At 39.2% G+C, this 20,569-nt stretch overlaps 4 protein-coding genes across 6 annotated transcripts; 1 reads left to right on the top strand and 3 right to left on the bottom strand.

The window, feature by feature from the left end:
• Window positions 1–728: 728 nt before the first annotated feature.
• nudt7 (nudix (nucleoside diphosphate linked moiety X)-type motif 7) lies at window positions 729–3,204 on the bottom strand. 3 transcript variants are annotated; one of them, XM_085281918.1, is made up of 4 exons: window positions 2,865–3,204; window positions 2,173–2,245; window positions 1,326–1,484; window positions 729–1,227 (listed from the first exon to the last, which is right to left on the bottom strand). In XM_085281918.1, exons 1-4 carry the CDS (start codon window positions 3,038–3,040, stop codon window positions 874–876), a joined length of 762 nt encoding a protein of 253 aa, XP_085138044.1. In that variant the 5' UTR covers window positions 3,041–3,204; the 3' UTR covers window positions 729–873. The 3 variants fall into 3 exon arrangements, with proteins under 3 accessions (XP_085138044.1, XP_085138043.1, XP_085138045.1); XM_085281917.1 differs by lacking the exon at window positions 2,865–3,204 and having other exon boundaries at window positions 2,173–2,826; XM_085281919.1 differs by lacking the exons at window positions 2,173–2,245; window positions 2,865–3,204 and adding an exon at window positions 1,652–2,160.
• A 102-nt stretch (window positions 3,205–3,306) lies between these two features.
• Window positions 3,307–10,135, bottom strand: hprt1l (hypoxanthine phosphoribosyltransferase 1, like). The gene is made up of 9 exons (XM_085281920.1): window positions 9,074–10,135; window positions 8,653–8,759; window positions 8,088–8,271; window positions 7,826–7,891; window positions 7,721–7,738; window positions 7,400–7,482; window positions 6,537–6,583; window positions 4,918–4,994; window positions 3,307–3,876 (listed from the first exon to the last, which is right to left on the bottom strand). Exons 1-9 carry the CDS (start codon window positions 9,089–9,091, stop codon window positions 3,829–3,831), a joined length of 648 nt encoding a protein of 215 aa, XP_085138046.1. The 5' UTR covers window positions 9,092–10,135; the 3' UTR covers window positions 3,307–3,828.
• Window positions 10,136–10,269: 134 nt separating this feature from the next.
• psmd7 (proteasome 26S subunit, non-ATPase 7) lies at window positions 10,270–14,938 on the bottom strand. Its single transcript, XM_085281916.1, has 8 exons — window positions 14,800–14,938; window positions 14,311–14,402; window positions 12,908–13,000; window positions 12,728–12,825; window positions 12,541–12,621; window positions 12,337–12,428; window positions 11,414–11,612; window positions 10,270–10,908 (listed from the first exon to the last, which is right to left on the bottom strand). The coding sequence occupies exons 1-8, from the start codon at window positions 14,871–14,873 to the stop codon at window positions 10,645–10,647; spliced, it is 993 nt and encodes a 330-aa protein (XP_085138042.1). The 5' UTR covers window positions 14,874–14,938; the 3' UTR covers window positions 10,270–10,644.
• LOC146569544 (dynein light chain roadblock-type 2-like) lies at window positions 14,897–19,232 on the top strand. Its single transcript, XM_085281921.1, has 5 exons — window positions 14,897–15,022; window positions 15,787–15,865; window positions 17,708–17,875; window positions 18,001–18,065; window positions 18,931–19,232. Exons 1-5 carry the CDS (start codon window positions 15,020–15,022, stop codon window positions 18,979–18,981), a joined length of 366 nt encoding a protein of 121 aa, XP_085138047.1. The 5' UTR covers window positions 14,897–15,019; the 3' UTR covers window positions 18,982–19,232.
• Window positions 19,233–20,569: the final 1,337 nt, after the last annotated feature.

Here is a 20,569-nt window from a genome sequence, read left to right as displayed (position 1 = left end):
TGTGAAATATACTGCAGGGGTATTTTGAATTTCAATTGTGACGCTTTCAACAGAACTTTGTGTGCCTTGATAACTTAAACGTTGCTCTGCTGTGTTTACTGGTGTCCCTTTTGTCTCATTGCTCCTTTTTATTCTCTAAGACTGTTTAACATCCGAAAGCTTTTCCGTTACTCTCTCCTCCCCCTGACACGGACATAACCGTAACTGTTATACTTTAACATGTTCTCAATCCGTTGCAAGATATCAACATAATATTGTGCAGCTTCACCAGTGAATTGTCACCTTGTTGTTTTCTATTGAAAATGCTTTTCATGCCTCATGAGATTTGTACATGTGAGGTAAAAGGGACGAGACAGTGGAGATTGTTTTTAGCGAGAACTTTGTGTTGATGTGCTTGTCAACATTACTATTGTTGCTGTGAAACGCTTGATCAAAAGGGGCAACCATGATAAATTAAATTGCCAATAGTGTGAGCTGTATCTTGTGTGTAATCAGTTTGCTCACTTTTCCTAGTTCGCTTCTATTTCACATTCTCCAACAGTTCTGTTGTATCCGTTCTGTGTAGCTTGAGCTTTAGTATCTAGCCTTACGACCCTGCAGTAGGGATAAAAGTCAAACCTGGTGTGTTATCATACATCTGAACTATTATTAACATGTAATTTTGCCTTTGTCTGGACATTTGTATACTCTTTGTTTATATCTGTAATCCTGCTGCTACATTAAATGAATTTTGAAAAACTGAAAATATCTTTTTATTTGCATCTTTTCACCACACTGAAAAGTTTATATACATCCTCTCAAACAATTATTACACACATTCATAGAAATTATACAGTAAATTCAATGGGGCTTCAGGTATTGGGGAAAATCTGTTCATAGTTTACTGATTCTTCTGTGTAGGATCTGTTGGAAGAATGCTAGTGGGTCCTCAGAGTCAAAGCCAACTTCAAACTCGGGTTTCTTTTTAAGAGCAAGGACAGCAACCAGGATGGCCAGCAAGGCAGTCAATCCCCATATGTGATATTGGCTTCCCAAATCAGTGTCCACAAAATAAAATGAGTGCAGCAGCCCCGACATCCCAACGACACCATATGTAGAGTGGTGGTCCTCCTTGCTGGTGAAGAAGTCCAATGGGACTGTGAACACAGCACTGACCTCAGCTGGGTTTGGACTGGGACAAAATGACTCCTCTATGAAGCCAACAACTGGGGTCACCAACAGACCGGTCTGTTGACAAAGAATGACAATTAGGAGGGGGTGATTTGAGAAAATGAATAAGACTCAAGTCAGTCAATACTCTTAAAGAAAATCATGTTTTATTCTACCTTATTAATGATTGGAAACAGCGTACAGACCACCTGAACGTCATCAGGTGATAGACCTATCTCCTCCTCCGCTTCTCTCAGAGCTGTGTCCACATCGTCATGGTCACTGGGGTCTCTCTTTCCACCTGGGAAACACACCTCACCAGCACTGGTCCTCAGCTACAAAGAAAGAAACATAAATAAGATGGATTTACAGGATAGATGAAGACAGTGACTGAGAGATAGCATCCATCTCAGTGTTATCTCAGCTGCTACAGGGTGACAGGATGGGTACATCTTGGACAGGTCTGTTACAGGGCTACACAGACACAATCATATGCATTCACCTTCACACCTATCAGCCATTTAGAATCATCCATTAACGTAACCCCACTAACTGCCGTCTATGGGAAGTAGCCATGCAAAACGTCAGACATAAAGACCCCAGCCAGATGGTGGGTTCAGGCCCTGGACCACCTTGCTGTGAGGAAACAGTGCTTGCCACAATACTGCCCGTGGAAAGACAGTAGCAAGACTGAAAGTTGGTAAGATGTTAGTGAATCGACCTATATGCATTTATGTATGTTTTGGAGATGACTTTTTGACATTTTGGGGGAAGTTAGTGGGATGGACAGGATTAGGAATGAGTACATCATAGGGATAGTTCGGGTTAGAGGCAAGGCTGGGACGGTTTGGAAGTGCAGAGAAGAGAGGGTGCCTGCATTGGAGAAGGATGTTGAGGACATGCACGGAGTTGGTGTGACAGAAAAGGAAGCTGGGGATAGCGGTCAGATAAAGGTAGATGAAATGCTGTGGCGAACCCCAGATAGAGAAGTGAGAAGAAACCGCATTTACCCACTCAAGTTACCTCTTTTGAACGCAGCGTCAGCAAGGTGTACAGCCGCCCACTCCTCACGAACAGCGGGATCAGCACAGAAGCTCTGGGCAGCAATGGCAGATAGGAAAACTTATCTCCTATGTCAAACTGCTTTAAAATGCCTATAATCTCTTCTTTAACGTGCATGATAGTGAGTGACCTGGTTAAAGTCCAAGTCTTGAACAATCTGGTACGACTTATTATTAAATAAACACAAAATCTTGGAAAACAAACGTTGACAGCTAAAAACAATACTGTTATGCTTACAGTGAAACTAACGTTAGCAGCAGAGCTAAGTCTAATCAGTCCATGGTAGTTCAGAAAACACCTGCGTTGTAGGAAAGCTAATGTGTATATAATGGTAAACTTTCCCAATACCATTCGCCCTTCTTTGACAGCTACTTCCTGCCCGAGTTTAAGCTAACACCAGAAACGGATGTGATGTCGAATTGCGACAACTTCCGCTTTAGACACGTTATTCAATTAGCTAAAGCATTTGGTGTTGATGCTTGAGCCTCAAAAAGAGTACAAGTGTATTTTGAGAGTGTTTGATAATTTAAAACATTCTCTAATAGGATCACGGAGATTATCATGACTGCGGAGAAACTCGAGAGAGGGTATTTTTGTCGCGTTAGTCTCCTCTCTGCTGCCTCCTTTAGAGGTCGCCATAGTGTATCATTTACCTCCACATCACCCTATCCGTAGCTTTCTCCTCTGTCTCACTAACCCACTGTACATACTCCTTCCTCTTTTCCTCAATCTTCAACATCCTTTCTCCAGTATATCCGCGATCTATCATCTGCACACATCCAAACCATCTCAGCCTCGTCTCTCCAACCTGTCCATCTGATGTACTCATTTGCTAATCCTGTATATCCTGGTTACCTCCAGCTCAGCCTCCTTCCTGATACAATCCCAACTGTACTTGTCATTCTTAACCACAGTCTTGCTGCCCTGAAACATGTCCTACACCCCCCCTCACATCCTTTTTTCTTGCCACTCCTATTTCACATAGTACCACAGTCAAGTGTGTTTTGGTAATTAGTTTAAAGTAGGCCTATTACTTTTGTAAAAACATGCATAAATGCAGTGTTACTCCCTCTTCTGGGAAAATAGAAAACAGACTCGAGGTTTCACTGGGATTTGTATTGCTGTAAAGAGATCCTTGGTGAAAACATTGGACATGAATCAAAACATACAGTACATGACAAGTCATTTTATGGCATAATGAGAGGATATGTCTTCAGTATAAATCCAAACTGAAACATTCAAACATTCGAAGGCTACAAATAATCTGACAGCTCACTGAAAATAAAGCAGTAGCCTGAGATGTGTGTACTTCCATAAGAGCAAATTAATTACATTTTTTTTATCTCCACTTCTATTCAAAACTGTTATTTACACCTTCAGTCTTAACATAAATTCAATAAATTGACAACCAAAATATTGATAATATACAGAATTAATCCCACTTATAAGGGGGGAAAGAAATGTTCTTAAAGTTAGTTACAACCCACAAGTCACTTTTTGTGGATTCGCATATAGAAAAATAAATACGTTTCAAAACACAGCAAAGCTAACGAGGCTCGTCACAGTGGTCCAAGTCTTCAGCGATTCAGACATCGGCCTCTGCAGCACTTCATCTGCTCACACTTTGTACTTCTCCTTTGCTTGGTCATTCAGTATACAGATGTGCTGAGGAAAAGAAGAGGAAAAAACATCAACAGAAATGCTGAATATTATAACACTGGTTTCACTAAAAACCAGTGACACCAAACATGGCAGCCTCATGGTGCGTAAGCAGGCAGAACATCAGGACCCTGAAACTGCAGTTGCCTTTTTTTTTTTTTTTTTACACACCTCTTTTATTCCTACTGCAGCAAATATTTAAGGCCAAGTTATTTTCAGAAATACCTTAACATTTTAATACAACACTACACAACCATATAAAAAAAAAAAAAAAAAAAAAAAAAAAAATCATTTGTTGCCCAATCCTGTAACTATACAAAACACTATAAATATACTTTTCCACTTTGAAGATTTGAAGATAACATCAACAGTCTGCCTAAATAATGTCATGATTAGGTTAAAATTGGGACTCTGGTGGGTGACTATGTATGTAAGCATAACTGGTCCACATATTGTTATGGCACAACTAGTGCACTCAAACTAAGCTAAAGAAAATGTAATCCCACTTAGACCATTTAGAGAAAAAAAAAATTTTTTCCTTTCAGTGAAGGTCAAAATCAGTTTTTAATGCAGGATAAATCCTGATAATTCATATTAGATGGGTCCTCAAAACAACCATGTAAAAGCAATAATATCTAAAATAATTTCATCTTAGGGCAGACAGATAATTTGTGAAATATCAAGCCAATTACTCATTCAGTATCTCAGGTGCACTTGTTCTTGTGAGCATGTAAAAACATCTAACATTTTCCACACCTCTGTAAATAGAATGGTTTGGCACTTGTGCACTTTGGTTTTCTACTCTGAGCACTCAAAGCACTTTTTAACTACACGCACCATTCACCCTATCACACACATTCACAAACTTGCATGCCAATGGATGCATGGGGGCAAATCAGGGTCCAGTATTATACCAGCTTGCCAGCGATTATTAGAACCACAGCTATCTCCAGTGAATGTTGCAGTGATCCAAACCAACTAAATCTGTGTTAAAAATCACCTTTATAATAGGAGACCTTGAGTAATCAACTTCCAAAAAACACTTACACTGAGATCTCTGAAGTACTCGTTGTAATCCAAAGCATAGCCAACCAGAAAGGCATCCGGTACCTCAAAACCGATGTCTGGGGGAAAACAAACAAACAAACAAACAAACATTATAATATGTATTTATATTATATAAGTAAAATCACATGGATACTGGAGTGGTTGGCACTGTACAAAGCTAATAGTATACTAATAACCTTCATCAGGAAGTCAGTGGGTCTGTGGAACACAACACAGGAAACAAAATCGAAGGCAATCACTTAAGTTGCCATCAAATGCAGAATATACCAAAGTGTCCCCGCTGCTGTTCTGCATAGGCCTCAACCCTCTAAGCCAGCTCATCATTAAGAGCTGATACGATGGATATGAAGGGGTGCAGTTGCCAGAAGATAAAATAGCAGATATATAGAACAACTATAAGTACCTGTATATCCCACAGGCCAACGAGAACCATGACAAAGTCGCACAAAGATCAGCCACAGCCATATACCTCCAAAAGGTATTGTAGGGTCTAAGAAGCTAGCTGAACAGAAGGAATAAGATCCAAGCCATCAATGTCTGTGCCCTATCGATCATCAGATACCCAGTTTGAATAATAAGCTGACCACAGGAGGAGAGAGATGGCACTCATGTCAAGACACCAAAACTCCTCACAATGCACGGAGCTCTCTACCTGAAGTCTAGCACCCTGAGGGTTTATGAGCAACAGAAAAAAGGAACGGAGAGGATTAGTGAGTGCCAAGAATACCTCAGACAACTGAGGATACTTGGGGAACAGGACGAGGAACTATCATGGATGACCAAACCCCTATGGGAATCTGCTCCTGGAATGTACCATCAACGGATAGAGGAAGGAGCTGGCATTAAGAAATACTACCAGTGGATAGAAAAGGATGGCTTAGAGGAGAGTTCTGATCATAGCAGTATAACAACAAGGTCCTATCAGAGCTTGACTTCTAGACAGACAAGCAGCTGCTGACTAACCAACCAGACATAGTGGTGGTTAACAAAGTGCATCTGTGATAGATGTGGGGATCTCAGCCGACAGCAACTAAGAAGAAACACAAAAAAATAGAGAACTAGCAAGGGCAGAAGAAACAACTGGAGCAGATGGGAAAGGTAAAGTCTAAAGTGGCTGCAGTGATAGGAGCATTAGGAGCTGTGAGAAGAGGAAATCTCCCTATGTAATATCACTGATACAAGGGGTTATAAATAAGAGAAACCAGAAGCTACTTTTAAGACCACTGGAAGAAAACAAGCAACAAACTGGCTCTGACATAAACAAGCAGTCACTGCTCTTTTATGGTCTCAGCGGAAAGTCAAAACACTTACAGTAACAGCTGTCCTTGAGGGACGATCTTAAAGAGATTACCCAACTCAAACCTAAAAGCATTACATAATCATAGATGGTGTGAGCAGGGGGTTATAAGGCTTGCATTAGTACATAAGTGCCAGGCTCGGCTACATTTAGAGTAGATTTCCCTGAGATTAATTATAATCCTGCTTTATTAAAATTTTCACTGGGTCTTCGAAGAGTCGCAAATGACTGAAAGTCACAAATTGAGCCATACCATTCGTCACTACACAGAGAATGTAGAAGAAAAATAAGAGGTTCTCACAGTCTGGTCTATATCCTGAACTTCTTGGGGTCCTCTTCACCAGGAGACTAGAATGATAAATGCGGAAAGCTTTATGAGGAAGTCAAAGACAAAAAGCTGTCATCAAAACAAAGACTGTTCAGGTCACGTTTTACATCTTTCACTGCCCTGTTACATCCACCCATAGATGGCTATTTGCAGTCCAAGATTAAACTTTTTTTTTAGCTTATGGACCCATGTACAGACAAAACTGGGGAATCCTATTTCACAAAATAAATTTTTTACTGTGGTAGATTCTAGAAAATGACAATTCTAACTGAAAAAAATAGACGCTTGTGGATTGTAAAAGTGTCTGTTCAGCTGCAGTGTGCTCGAAAGACATTTCAGTGGTAGATATTGCAAAACCTCAGGGGGAACAGAAAATAATCACATGGTTCGAAATCACACTCAAGTGGGAGGAGTTTTATTTTTTCCTGTGGTAAACTACCCCTTAAAAGTCTATAATTCTATTTAAATGGGTATGACAAAAAACTGATAGGAGACTATTACACGGCACACATCAAAGCCACAGAGATGTCCCTCCCAAACTACTGTAAGTGGTGCAAACAGAGGGGAACTGTATCGGCTGAGCACTTTTCCTGTTTTAACCTGCTATCAGGAATACATCAGAGAAATGGCCTCTGCCTCCACAGTGCAGTTAATAGAACTGCAGATTAACTCTTAAGCTGCTCCATCCTTCCGTCACATCACATCTCTAATACAGTCCTAAAGGAGAGTACCCGTTAGTTAGATGCATTTTGTCTCTCTGAAGACATACCAGCCAGTTACTGTGGAGGTCTGTAATTCAGTCTCATGCACTATAAACAGCATCTGAGGGTGCCTACCTTACAACTTTAACCATCTTAGGATTACATTCACTCAGTAGAGAAAGTAGTGTTTCCATCGTCCTTCCTGTCTCCACAATATCCTTTCAACAAGGCCGGAAGTGGTCGAATTAGAGATGTAAGCACAAATAAGCATCTATCAGATATCATGTCTGATATTTAATGTTAAAAGCAAGCAAACATAACTGTAATTTAAAACCACTACAGTAGCAGTAATAAAATATGAGTATTTAATGTTTTATTTAACCCTAATAATAGAGATCATGTTTTAGATGATTCATTCATCATTCAGCCACCTGAATGATAATAACAAGAGCTTACCTCAACAATCAAAACATTCTGCGGAGCAAAAAAACAGAAGCAAAGTTAATAATTTAAACCTCTATGAAGAAGACAGCAGTATTTCTCTGTGACAGAAAGACTAACCTTGCCTGCGAGATTGGACAGCTCATCCCCTCCAATGACTTTAACATTGTTAGTTGACTTATCATTCTGGGGGGGCACAAAAATGAGACAGTATCCATAAGCTCAAACTCCCTCATAATGAAAGTTTTTATCAAAAAAAAAAAGTCTACTTTTCCAAAATGCCTCTGCACTGCAGCGATTTTTAACAAGAATGCTCTCATTTGTACTTCTGCCAACTCCATTTCCCTCCGCTCACATCCATGAAATGAGAAAGGCGGCTTACGCAGTAGCTCTTCACCCTAATGAAATCCACTGTCAGCGGGACTGATTTATCACTGTTCTGGTTCAGTGATTTAATGTAGTCGAGGAGGTCTGCAAAAAACTTGTAGCCGCCTTTCAGCACACACAGAGCTACAATGTGGTGTCCCCCCATGTCTCGAATGATGTCGCGGGCCAGGCGCTCTGTCCTGCATCAAAGAGGAGGTGGGAGAGAGAAACAGTGACAGCACTGTAAATCATAATGACGCCTAGTTCTTAAATGATGGGGAGAATATCCTTTAAGTGATTTTGCACTTTAGCACTACTGGCATTGAGTCTTCATATGCCCTCAAACCCACATACAAATCCACCCCTGGTTGTGGCTAGCAGTATTTTGTATAGTGCACACCTGTTTTTCATAGCACACATTCTGAAAACACGAGTCCGCTCCACTAAGTACCTCACGATTGCAGCAGTTTCCCATCATCAGTACACCTGTGCAACAAAGATGTCTGCTGTGAACCCCAACCCCCCCAAAACAAAACAAACAAAACAAAAAACCCAGCCAGAGAGGTGACAAATCACTTTACCTGTCCATGATGAGTCCATGTGGGATAATCACCTTGTCCAAATCGTTCTCATAATGTCTGGGAACACAGAAAAGGTCCAGGTCGTGGCCTTTCTCATCATCAGCTATCTGGAACCATAAATTGAAATGCGCAAACTATTTGGCACTGACAGATAATGTGCGCCAAAGATGCGTTAAATCAAAGTGAAGCCCCCCACCCCCGGCAACACCGAGCCTCTCAACCACCTGTTTACCCAATTTACTGGGCGAATTAGTGGTAGGGTGGCGGTAAGGTAAAAAGGCATGACAGCTTAGATTGCGAGGGAAAAGCTCGTGCCTCCTCCCTTCTATTTAAAAGGGCCTACCGTGCCCCGCGCACAACCACACCCCGACAAGTACGAAACACCCCAGCCCGGAGAGAGGACGGCAGCTGGCAGCCTCACCTGCAGATAGGAAGCCATGACACCCCCGGCGGCCGTCCGATCCGTTCAGTCGCAGCGAAAAATCTGAACAGTCATGCTCAGGTCCTGAGAGACGGGGAAGAGGAGGGGTGTGCGGAGGTTTGATGACAGGATGCTGCACGAGCGGCTCTCCTCTTTTCCTTTTTTTTTTTTTTTTTACGAACTGCTTGTGAGCTGGAGCGGCACACGCGACGCTCCTCCGCCGGGTTTTAAGCCCTTTACGTCAGAATCCAGTTTGTCTTTCCGATAATCTGATTTGTCCCACACAACCAGGGCTTAAACGCGCTATGGTGGTGTTACTCCTACTCGTATATTTTGGTAAGTGAAAGAGCGAGAAACTTCCAGCGCTGGGGAGAGGCTGCAGATGACGCAGTTTAAAAAAAACAAAAACATGCCAGGTGACGGCTCCTCCTCATCAAAGAGCTGTGCGCGAGCGTTTATCACGCATCTGTGCTCCGCAATGATTTCACAGACAAGCCCAATACATTAATTAAACCGCTTTTAATTTGACAATATGTGCTAGAAATGTTTCCTGTAGCTTAATTCAAATTTAAAAAATCAGAAATGTTAAATGATTATCACAGTTGTAATTAAAGTGTTTTTATTCTTTACTAATGCAAAACTTGTGTATGAAAGAATAAGTGTGAAAAAGTTATACTGAAACAGGCAATTCACTGGGTTATTACTCATTAAGGTGCTAGCTGTGTCTTTCAGACTAGTCAGAACCTTTGCTGAGGACATTGCTTTGCATCATCTGCTTGATGAGCTTCAAATGTGAAAACAAATTGTGTGCAATTTCTAAAAGATCTAAAGTATTTTCTTTTCCCATTATGCTCTATTAATAAGTTTCTCTACAGGGGAACATTATTCCCCTGGCTTTCTTGCCTTAAGTATTTAAATTAAAGCTTAGTTTTGCTGTATTTATGTAGTATCGCTTTAAAACAAGTCAGCTATATCAGTTGGCAATTTGTCAAGTTAAAACTGCCCTACCAGTTTACACAAACACACACAGCGTAAGCACTTGCACATTTGTTTTTCTCCAACTCAACTTCCCCTTCCATAATAATAAGTGGAGTCACAATTCTAAAATCATAACAGTGACTTTACCACATGTCTGCTTTTAAATATTAAGGATAAACAATGTGTAAAAATGTAAAGACAGAATCAGAACAATCATCTTATAATATGATCCAAGTTTAATGAGTGATACAGAAACATTTCCTCGAACATACAAAAAAAAAAAAAAGAAAAGAAAAAAAGCAACACCGGGTGTTTGCAACATCGAGGCTATGGCAACTATGAAAACAGGACACAGCATGTTCTCACACTGGCCAACACCGACGAGCAAACAACATCATCTCTGTAGGATAACAAGTCTTTGAGAGTGCCGTTTGTGACCATGAGACCAAATCTCAAATGACACCGTTCCCCATATAGAGTCCTACTTTTATCCCGAGACCCACATACAGAGCTGTGCCTGTGGACACAAAGTAGAGCACCATCCAGAAGATGGCGGTGTGATTTGAGAGAGGACCGCAGAGGAAGAATGCTCACTATTTTTTCTTCTTCTCATCTTTCTTGGCACCGTCTGCTTTCTCCTTCTCTTTTTCTTTCTCCTTGTCATCTTTTTTCTCTTTGTCATCCTTCTTCTCTTTCTTGCCTTCCTCCTTTTCCTGTCCTTCCTTCTTTTCTGCATCTCGGTTGGAAATCTTGTTGTTGATCAGGTTGTGCAGAGCCACCACAGAGCGTATGAGCGAGGCCAAGTAGACCACCAACATCTGGTCATTGGTCTTTAGGTAAAAGGCTTTTGTGAACTCCTGCAAAATAAAAAAAACTTACATATTATCCCAGCAAACATCTTAGTAGTTTATTATGTATAATAAAAGACATTTAATATTGCTATTTGATGCAGTATTTGACCACAGATTTTTACGATAAGACCCCCCCCCAAACACACACAGAGCTCATATTCACACCAAAGGTTTTGTTTATCACAGCAATTAAAAACACATTAGTAAGGCATATGAATATTTTATCACGATATTGAAAATGCCAGTTCATTTTTGAGTTTTGTTTAAAAACACTATCACACTAAACACAGTTTTCCTTATTACGTTTCTGCATTGATTATTAAAGTATTTGTAAAAATTTAATGAAAAGAAAAGAAAAAAAAAGGTAACAGCCACATCTTTACTTTATTTTTAATCTGGCAGCTTTTTAAGTGCAAGAGATTATAAAACACGTATAGCTGTATGCTCCTTTGGGAATTTCATGTTTGCACTAAATTAAAGATTAAACAGACCTCAAACATAAACAACTTACCAGTAGATTTACATCAGGCAGCAGGTTGAAAACATCCTGCAGCTGGTAGATGATCTGGTGGTTGATGGGAAGTTTGCCAGCAGCCACCCTCTCTAGGTAAGAGCGGATGTCCAACAGCTTAGAGTTGAGTCCCTTTAGGCCGTGAACCTGGTTTGTGATGCGTTGTGATAGTGTGCCCACCGTTGTATCTTTGATGTCTCTGTAGAGACAATGCAGTGGTTGCTAATGTGATGTATCCTCAGCACAACCACATTACACTTGGTCAGAGGCGCATGTTCACTAAAGACAGTGAGTAACAAAGACTGCAAGAAATTGATCAGCACAGTGGACAAAAGATATGTTATTCCCTCTGACAAGAACAACTAAATATTGCATGGGACATGAAGAGGTATATCACAACTCATGAGAACTTTGTCACTTCACATCCATGCAGTTACAAAGGATTTTATATTTTGCCTTTTATGCATTTAAGCCAGCTGAATAAAAATTTTATATGTTGGCAAAAACGTTTTAATTAAAAGAAATGAAGCACAGTGTAAAAGTGAACGCAGTGCCCGGTTAATTTAATTGTGTGTTAAATTTTGGTCCAATTTCTTTATTTCTATTTTTCTTCTTCTGAGAGGTGCAATTTAGGCGAACGAGGATGAATGTTATGTTGATACAGAGATTTTTACATCAGCAGGAACATGAAAGCATAGTTATGTTTATATCAAAGTCTAATTAAAACATTTTTGTCACTAAAATCAATTTTTATCTCAACACCAATCAAAATAATTGTGATAAAATTTGCCATAATCATGCAGCCCTAGCAATGCACAGTTGATGCTCTGTACTGTTATACCACTTATTGTTTGTTTATTGAAATTTCTATTCCACTAACAGTGTAGCATTAATGTGTTTAAATTCAAATGTTTGTTCAGTACCTCAGCAGGTGCTCCACTCCCACTTCTTCTGCTTCCTCAGCTCCAATCTCACTGGTGACATGTTCAAATGTCTTGGACGTAGGAGTGCCATCCTAGAAAGAAGGAATTATCCATATGAATTAAGATTTTTTTAATCTGATCTGAGGAAAAACAACTAAACAAAGTACTTGTTCCAACTTTTGTTGCCCCTTAGCGATCACTTACATCATGGATTTCCTCCACAGAGATGTATGCTTCTGTGGGCAGACCGAGATCTTTGGGCTTTACGTCTATGATGACCAACACCTGGAAGTGTAGAACAAACGTTTATGTCAGAATGATTAGAATTAAAGCGAGCTGATGTCCACAAACATGCACATTAATACAAGGAAAAAGCAAATCAGTTACTTACCGAATTGGTACAGTACCGCTTGATGAGCTCATTGATGGCAATGTCATTCTTGTGTAATTTGGGTCCTGTGTGGTACCAGCCAACTATTCGTTCTCTGGCTGAAAAAGTGAACGCAAATGTATGAATGACACACTAACATTAAAAACATACTAATTTAAGAGACAGAAGCACTGCTTTTACCATTAACTTTCTTGAACATGCCATACATGTTCTCCAAGTAGTCATGGTCCAGGAACCAAACTGAGTCATCCCTGTCATCCTCATCAAATGGCACTGGGGAGGAAAAAAAACAAAAACAACTTGAGAGTGTGTTTAAAAACTGGCTCAGAATACATATTCTGTGCTGTAGCAGGAAGTAATGAGACATGAGACAACCCTGACTTAATAGATCTTCTTAAACTGGTACATCACTTATTTTTACACTGGTGTCCTGTAATCGCTTAATAGTTAGAACAAAGAAAAATAATAATTAAATGAATAAGGATATGGCGCAGGGGAGGAGAATGTCAGATAAATACTGGGGAGCAAGAGCATATAGGGATTTGTAGGTGTGAAGACCCCATTATATCCACTGTATAGCAAAGCTGAATATAAACTGACGTCACATCTGCTGTCGCAAGTCTGTTTCTGCCAGCTGTGCACCTCTCAATTTTTGTAATCTGGTGTGTTGTGCCACTGCAGACTTGTGTTGAAGACACAAGTGTGTAACTGTCAGTTTTGACCACTGTTTTAATGCTATATCACTACAAAAGAGATTCACAGCTTATACAAAGGGAGATGTTGCATTAGTCTGAAAAGATGAGACTTTGTGGAAAAATGCTTTATTTTTGCTTTTGACTTCTCTTCCTCCTATATCAGCGCTGATGTGGAGATTTTGTCTGATCAATTATTCAGAAGAACACTGCACCGGCTAAATTATACACCGGCTGTGTGCTGACGCTACCGATAGCACATGAAGTCACCAACGTGACCAGTGTACTGAGCCCTTAAAGGTAGTGATGATGTGTTGTCAGGACAATCTGGGTAAAAACTGGCTGTTATGAACGCACTGCGCCATGTCCAGGCACATACAACTTCATAAAAATGATTCCAAGCTTTAAAATGAAAACAAACATAAGTGTTTGAACAAATGTTTTATCACTGCTTTAGAAACAGCATTTGTCTATATTAACATGGCAGAAAATGAATCAGGTTGGTCACCCATATGTTTAGTGGACATGCTTGTGTCAAAAAGAGGTTGAAAAGCAAAGGTCAGAAACAGAATACCAGAGATTTCTTTACTTCAAATGACAAAGATGTTTAATGGTTATTAAATGCAAGAAAATAAAATAAAGCAGAAATCACAGACTGTGAGATGCTGCTGGACTTGGTAGACAAAGTTAAAAGATATGTGGGAATAAGATAATCAAGAACCTAACACAGGCACTGGAGTCATAACGTGTCCGTTTCTGACTGTTCTAACTAAAACACATTCCGTGAACATATATTTTCTAAAGATATAAACATATTACAGTGGAAATGGACAGTGTAAATGCTTGGCTTAAGTATTTTAAGGTGAAAAGATGTCTGAGGATGTACTTTACCTGCAAAACTATTTGAGACGTCCAGAACTTTTTTCTGCCATGACCCCAGGAGGACACCGACCACTCGTTTCTGATTTCCCACTTTTCCTATCCTGTAGATTCAAGAATTTAAAAAAGAAACGAGCAGAGGAAGCTGTTATCGTCACAGATTTCTGTAAAAATGTAATCAATGGAGCCCATACAGTCTGACTCGTTAGCTAACCTGTAAGCTAAGCTAGAGTCAGTGCACAGCTCCGTCATGTTTAATGACACCAGATCAAACTGTTCGGGTACGTGGATTAGTTTGTAGAAATGCTAATGAATAACATTGTTTTAAGGATTCATTAACAGCTCATACAGTACATTGACACTTTAAGAAGCTAACTAGCTAACGGCACTCTGACTCAGCATGGCTAACCTTAGCTTAGCCTAGCTGCGGCGTCACACTTCAGGACACTTTGGAGTCCAATATTGATAATAAGACGGAACTTAAATACAGATCTCACTGACCTGTTGAAATGATCCACCACGCTGAGCAACACAAGGGGGTGAACGACCACATTTTCCACCGCTAACTCCGGCATTTTCGCAGGCAGGATAAACAGAACACAACACACCTCCACACAATGACGGCTACGCTACACTTCCGCTCGCTCCTGACGTCTCTTCCGTTTCTCTTGGCAACAGAGAGACCGTAGAGACGCACAAAAAGAGCAAGAAGGCCGACGAAATGGTACGACTTTATGAACAACTTTTAATTCAATTCAATTCAGTTTTATTTATATAGCGTCAAATCACAACAGCAGAAGCCTACATAATGATAACTTTAATTATGTTTATGTTTACCAAACAAGGTGAACAATACATCAACCTGCCAGTACTTATCAGCTACCGTTCTTTTTAAGGGGATACAAGTATTATAACAGGTTTACAACCCGAAATGATACAAACCACTATCAAATAACCACTCAAAGTAGGAGTCTTGGCTTTATATTTAATTTTGTGTTCATTTATTATGTTATATTTTTATTTTCTCTTTACTACATTTCAGTAATATTATACGAAACTAATCACACAATCACGATGGATTATGAACTATATAAGACAGAAAGCCTTAGTATTTGTTCTGTCATTTGATTCTAGCAAGCTACACTTAGTATCTGAAAATGAATGACACTTCCGATAAGTAAGTAAAGTCAAATGGGGGTGACTTTACTCTCATTACTTGAGTATGCCTGCTGCCACTTATACTTGTAAGACATTGTTATAAATCATTCCAATTTGTTATCGCACTAACAGTCGAGAAGCAGGGTGTAAATAGGCCACATACATTAATAAAAATGTCCTTTTTTTTTCTTTTAGAATATATTTAACATTTTCTAACTTTAAATGGGACACGAAATCCCTCAACCATCAGGTTGATTACAGTTTTATCAGTTCTGGAAAAGCCACATTTTTTATGTAAACGTGCGCCTGATCGTGTTTTTGGTTGAGCAGGGTGAGGAAGTTGAGGCACAAATGAAGAGGATTGAAGCCACTAAAGGTGTTATTGGAACGCTAGTCGTCGATCCAGATGGTAAGCAACACCAAAAAGCAGAGCAGTACTGCTCAGAATGATGCTCTGTCGCTTTTTTTCACAGAGGAAATAAAATATTCATGGATGTTATAATTAGTTGAAATGGAAGAAAGTTAATTAAGGTAAAAGACAAAAATTATGGTCTGCGGCAGCTTAAAACCCTCTTTTGGTGTCAAAAAGTTACTGTTGGGGTTTTCCGAAGAGGCACGGTGTTAGTTTTGTAGCTGATAGCTATCGACAGTTCATTTCAGTAAATAACTAGCAAGAGCAGCACAGATTAGTGGCTCCATGAAGGATTACAAAGGAGCAAGTTATTGCCTAACAAAAACAACACAGTGTAACTGCATGGTTAACACGTTTTCTTACACCAACACTGTTTGCCATTAGAACGTGAGCATGTGCGTGAAGAACGATCCAAATCGCTCTGTGTACACACTGCTGAAAAAAGGTGTGAAGAGATGTTTTCATTTTGTATTGATCTCTGTGCAGAAATGCAGTTAAAAAGCTTAAATGCAGCTCAGTTTTGCTCAGTTTCAGTAAAATACTATTACTACAGAGGACCAGAAAGGGACTCAGCTCTAAACATTCTACATGAGGACAGAATGAAGTGTTATAGGACAGAGTGCTGTGCTCACAGCTTTGAGTCATCCACCCGCCACAAAGCACTTTCAGTGCTCAGTTAAAGTAGAAAAATGCCGTGTAAGTACCAGTCTATTTCCATTTAAAATTACACACTCTCTGATAACATTTAGCCTTCTCATTTCAAATAACTGAGCACTCTAACTGTCACAAACCCCCAAAACAATATAATGTCACCTTTTACTATGTTAAATTTACTGTTAAACTGCTTTCAGTACCATAACCGATACCGTGCCTCTTCATTAAATCCCAACAGCTGCTTTTTAATGCCAAAAGATAGTTGTGCTCTAGAGGAGAGCATTAATAAATCTGGCCCATGGACACAGTTATTATTGTAGTTCATTTGTATTTGGTTTCCCTTTCAGAGAACTACAGCGAAGCCACGGTACAAGATGCATTAGGCAACTGAGATATTTTTTTTAAATAATAGATTTGCAGTGTTTAAGATTTTTTGTCAAATTATGCAGTCATAAAGCTCTGCAACACCAAAGATCATTTTTATGTAGTTTGTTTTTCTCCTTCTCTCAGATCTGTAATATAGAACATTTAAATATCTGTGAAAATGCAACAGTTGAGAGAAAAAATGACTAAAAAAATGAGAGCAGATTAATGTCTGAATGTTACAGTATTTAGTAGTAATTTTAAAAAATACATAACCTCACATGGCATACAGAAGAAGAAAAAATGTGTGCTTAGATCAAGTGTTAGAGTCCAGGTTTACACCGTGGAATAATAATAATAAATAATAATAAAGCAGCTCTCCTCTGGATGAATCCTGCGCTCCACCTGAGCTGTCACATACATCTGTAACTGTGACATTCAAAATTCACTAGAGAATAAGAGAGGGAGTGAGAGGGCCTCAAAGTTAGAGTGTGTGGGCAAGAGTCCCACAGGATAGTGTGAAACAGAGAGAGAAGACATATCCAGGGAGGAGGGAACTGAAAGCACCATGTAAGAACTGATGAAAATGGTCAGACAGATGACTTTATGTTTGTAAATTTAATCTGTTTGATCACTTTTGCTCAGTTATTCCTGATCAGTGTGTGTAAACAAGTAACAGCTCAAACATGTGCATGACTGATGCTCTCAGCTATTCAAATAGGAAGCACTAAACCTCTGCCAAAAAGAATATTTATCCAGGAAAATATTAAAAATACAGTCTGAATGTCTGATGAATTTCTGAATGAAGGAATTTCTTTTAAGGTGTTCCCATCAGATCAACTTTGGATCAGTCCATGACTCTACAATATGCAGGGCAACTTCGACAACTTGTGGTATTGGCCAGAAGCGCAGTCAGAGATATTGATCCTCAGAATGATCTCAGTGCCCTCCGAGTCCGCTCCAAGAGCAGTGAGATCATTGTTGTAACAGGTGAGTGTAAATTAGTTAGGGTTTGTTGACTTAATGATTTTAGTTGTTGTGATGTAGTTGTTGACTTTTGGCTCAGTTGTTTGCCTGCATTTCCATGGTTCAGCTTGTCTTTTATGTCTCTGCAGAGAACAACTATCTGGTGATAGGCATCCAGAAGCTTCCTGAGCCAGACGTTTCCATGGGCATGGAGGTAGGGGTGTTGGGTGTGTTGCAGCACCACCTGCTAAGTGCAAAAAGAAAAAGAAAGAAAGACAGAAAAGTTTTAAAATGTTTTAAATAATATTTCTGTTGTTATTTATCTTTTCTGCCTTTAAATAACCAGGCACCATGGTCAAATTATGTCACATAGCCTTGTCACCAGGTGCTACAAATGCATCTTTCAACACACAATTGTACGAAAGCAAATTTTAGATTTATTTTTCAGTTTGTTTGTTTGTTTTTTGAATGATTAGCTTGTAAAAAGGTCATAAAGGAAGAGCAGCAGATTGATGAGCTCCATCCTCATACTCATGGAGGCTGCAAACTCTTTGAATTGTCTCCGTGTGTATCAGCGTCTTCTTCCAAATCATAATTTTCCAACTTCCGGTCATGGTTATGGTCAACAATGATGCCAAAGAGTATCACACATCTGTCCCAGATGAATGTTCTAATGGACTCTTTGAACTCATTAGACATTAGTTCCCAGAATCAGGGAATTTATCACCTTAACCTCTGGATGCAAGTCACCTCTGGATCATTATATAATCCAATAAATGTCAAATACGGTGTATGCCTAGCATTGCATATCAGTATCAAATATTTTGAGAACCAATTACATGAAAAAATTAGTTTTTATATCCACTATATGGGTCACTTTTTAACTGTTTCCGTCATATCAAATCCAAATTACCCTTGAGGTAACGTATGTACACACATTCCACTATCTTGACATTGACTCACTATCCACATACTCCCGGTAGGTCTCAGAAACAGCTTCATTGCCCTGATACTTTATTCATCTTGTTCCTCGTCCTCTTTTTCCTCCTGCTGCTGATCAGACTCTTCCTTATCCTCAGACAGGTTCTCCCTTGGGACTAGAGTATCCTGGTTGGCTACAGAAGGAGTGAAGTGATGGCTATTGATGTGTGCACGCTGAAAGACATGGATGAGATGAATGTTTCAGCTGAGAGAAGAAAAGAAGGAGGCAAAATAACAATGTCTGTCCTTGAAGCCATTTTTAATCACATCATAAGAAGACCACATACATTGTGAGGCTGTGCACACTGTCACCACTAGATGGCAAGACAGCGTTATTTTTTCAGTTCACTGGTGACACGTTTCAATGTCTTGGATAAATAAACTAATACTCGTCTCGAAATGTTTTGGTGCAACTTAACATTCACTGACATCTTGGATTTCATCCAGGGAGATGTACACTTCTGTATGCCTGACTGAGATCTTTGGGCTTCACGTGTATGATCAACACCTGGAAGTGCAGAAGAAACGTTTATGTCAGAATGAATAGAATTAAAGCGAGCTGATGTCCATAAACATGCAAATTAATAAAAGGGAAAAGCAAATCAGTTACAGTCCAGGTTGGTACAGTACCGCTTGATGAGCTCACTGATATTTTTCAAGAACAGGTTCTCAAAGTTGTCATTGTCCAAGAACCACACTGTTTCTTGTCATCCTCAAGAAATGAGACTGAGGAAAGAAGGTGCTGGCACAGTGAGTTAAAGTATGTATTCACTTTTGATCATTTAGGTCAATACTGTGCTGGAGCAGTAATAACACATGAGTAAAGGCCTGATTTTATGTATATTTTTTCATCTTAAACTGGTACACCACAATGATTGCTTAGTTCAAGAAATTACTCCTACAACTACATAATAATGTCATGCTTTAAAATGAAAAAACAAACAAACAAACAAACAGAAAAAAACAATACCAAGTAAATACAGGTCCATTATTGCTAATACAATACCAATACTGATACTTTTAACCTATAAAGTGTCAAAATGCAAAATATATTTTAAGTTTATTTTGTATTTTTGATTTCTTATGTTAAGTTCCTGTATTGTTATTATTAGTTAGGGTTTAGGATTCAACTTTATTGCCATTACACATGTATAAATACAGGGTAACGAAATACAGTTTGCATCTAACCAGAAGTGCAAGAGCAGTAAGTGCAATAAGAGCAGATTATATACAGATAAGTTAAGTGGAGAACAAATATACAGATATATACAGATAAGGGCAGGATAAATGGTGTAATAGTTATGAACAGAATTATGTACAGAGAGACCAAATATACAGATGAGCTACAGACAAATGTACATTGTGTATACATATGTATACTGTTGTATACATATGTACAGATATACAGATGGCCTATATAGCATACAGATGTTCTACATTGCTATACAGATGGGCAAATATACAGATGTACTATGAACAAATACACAGATGTGCTACATAAATACATACATAGATGTACCAGTGTGTGGCAAACAGATCTACAGAGTGCTATGAATATATCTACAGTAGTGGAAGCGTAGCGCTCTGAACTGACTATAACAGTGAACAGTGTACGCATTATAACAGAGACTATGTATGTCAGTGTCCTAAAATCTATAGCCGTAACCAATGTGAGAATATGGTGAATATTGAGAATGAATGACAGCAATGATCGTGGTCACTAGGAGTGTAGAAGGA

Source organism: Mchenga conophoros, linkage group LG7, assembly GCF_057382185.1.
Source record: "Mchenga conophoros isolate Kocher_MC1m ecotype Shallow Benthic linkage group LG7, M_conophoros_male_GT1.1, whole genome shotgun sequence".
Lineage (NCBI taxonomy): Eukaryota > Metazoa > Chordata > Actinopteri > Cichliformes > Cichlidae > Mchenga > Mchenga conophoros.
The sequence above is the reverse complement of the archived record's forward strand: the minus strand, read 5'-3'. Positions and strand labels throughout refer to the sequence as shown.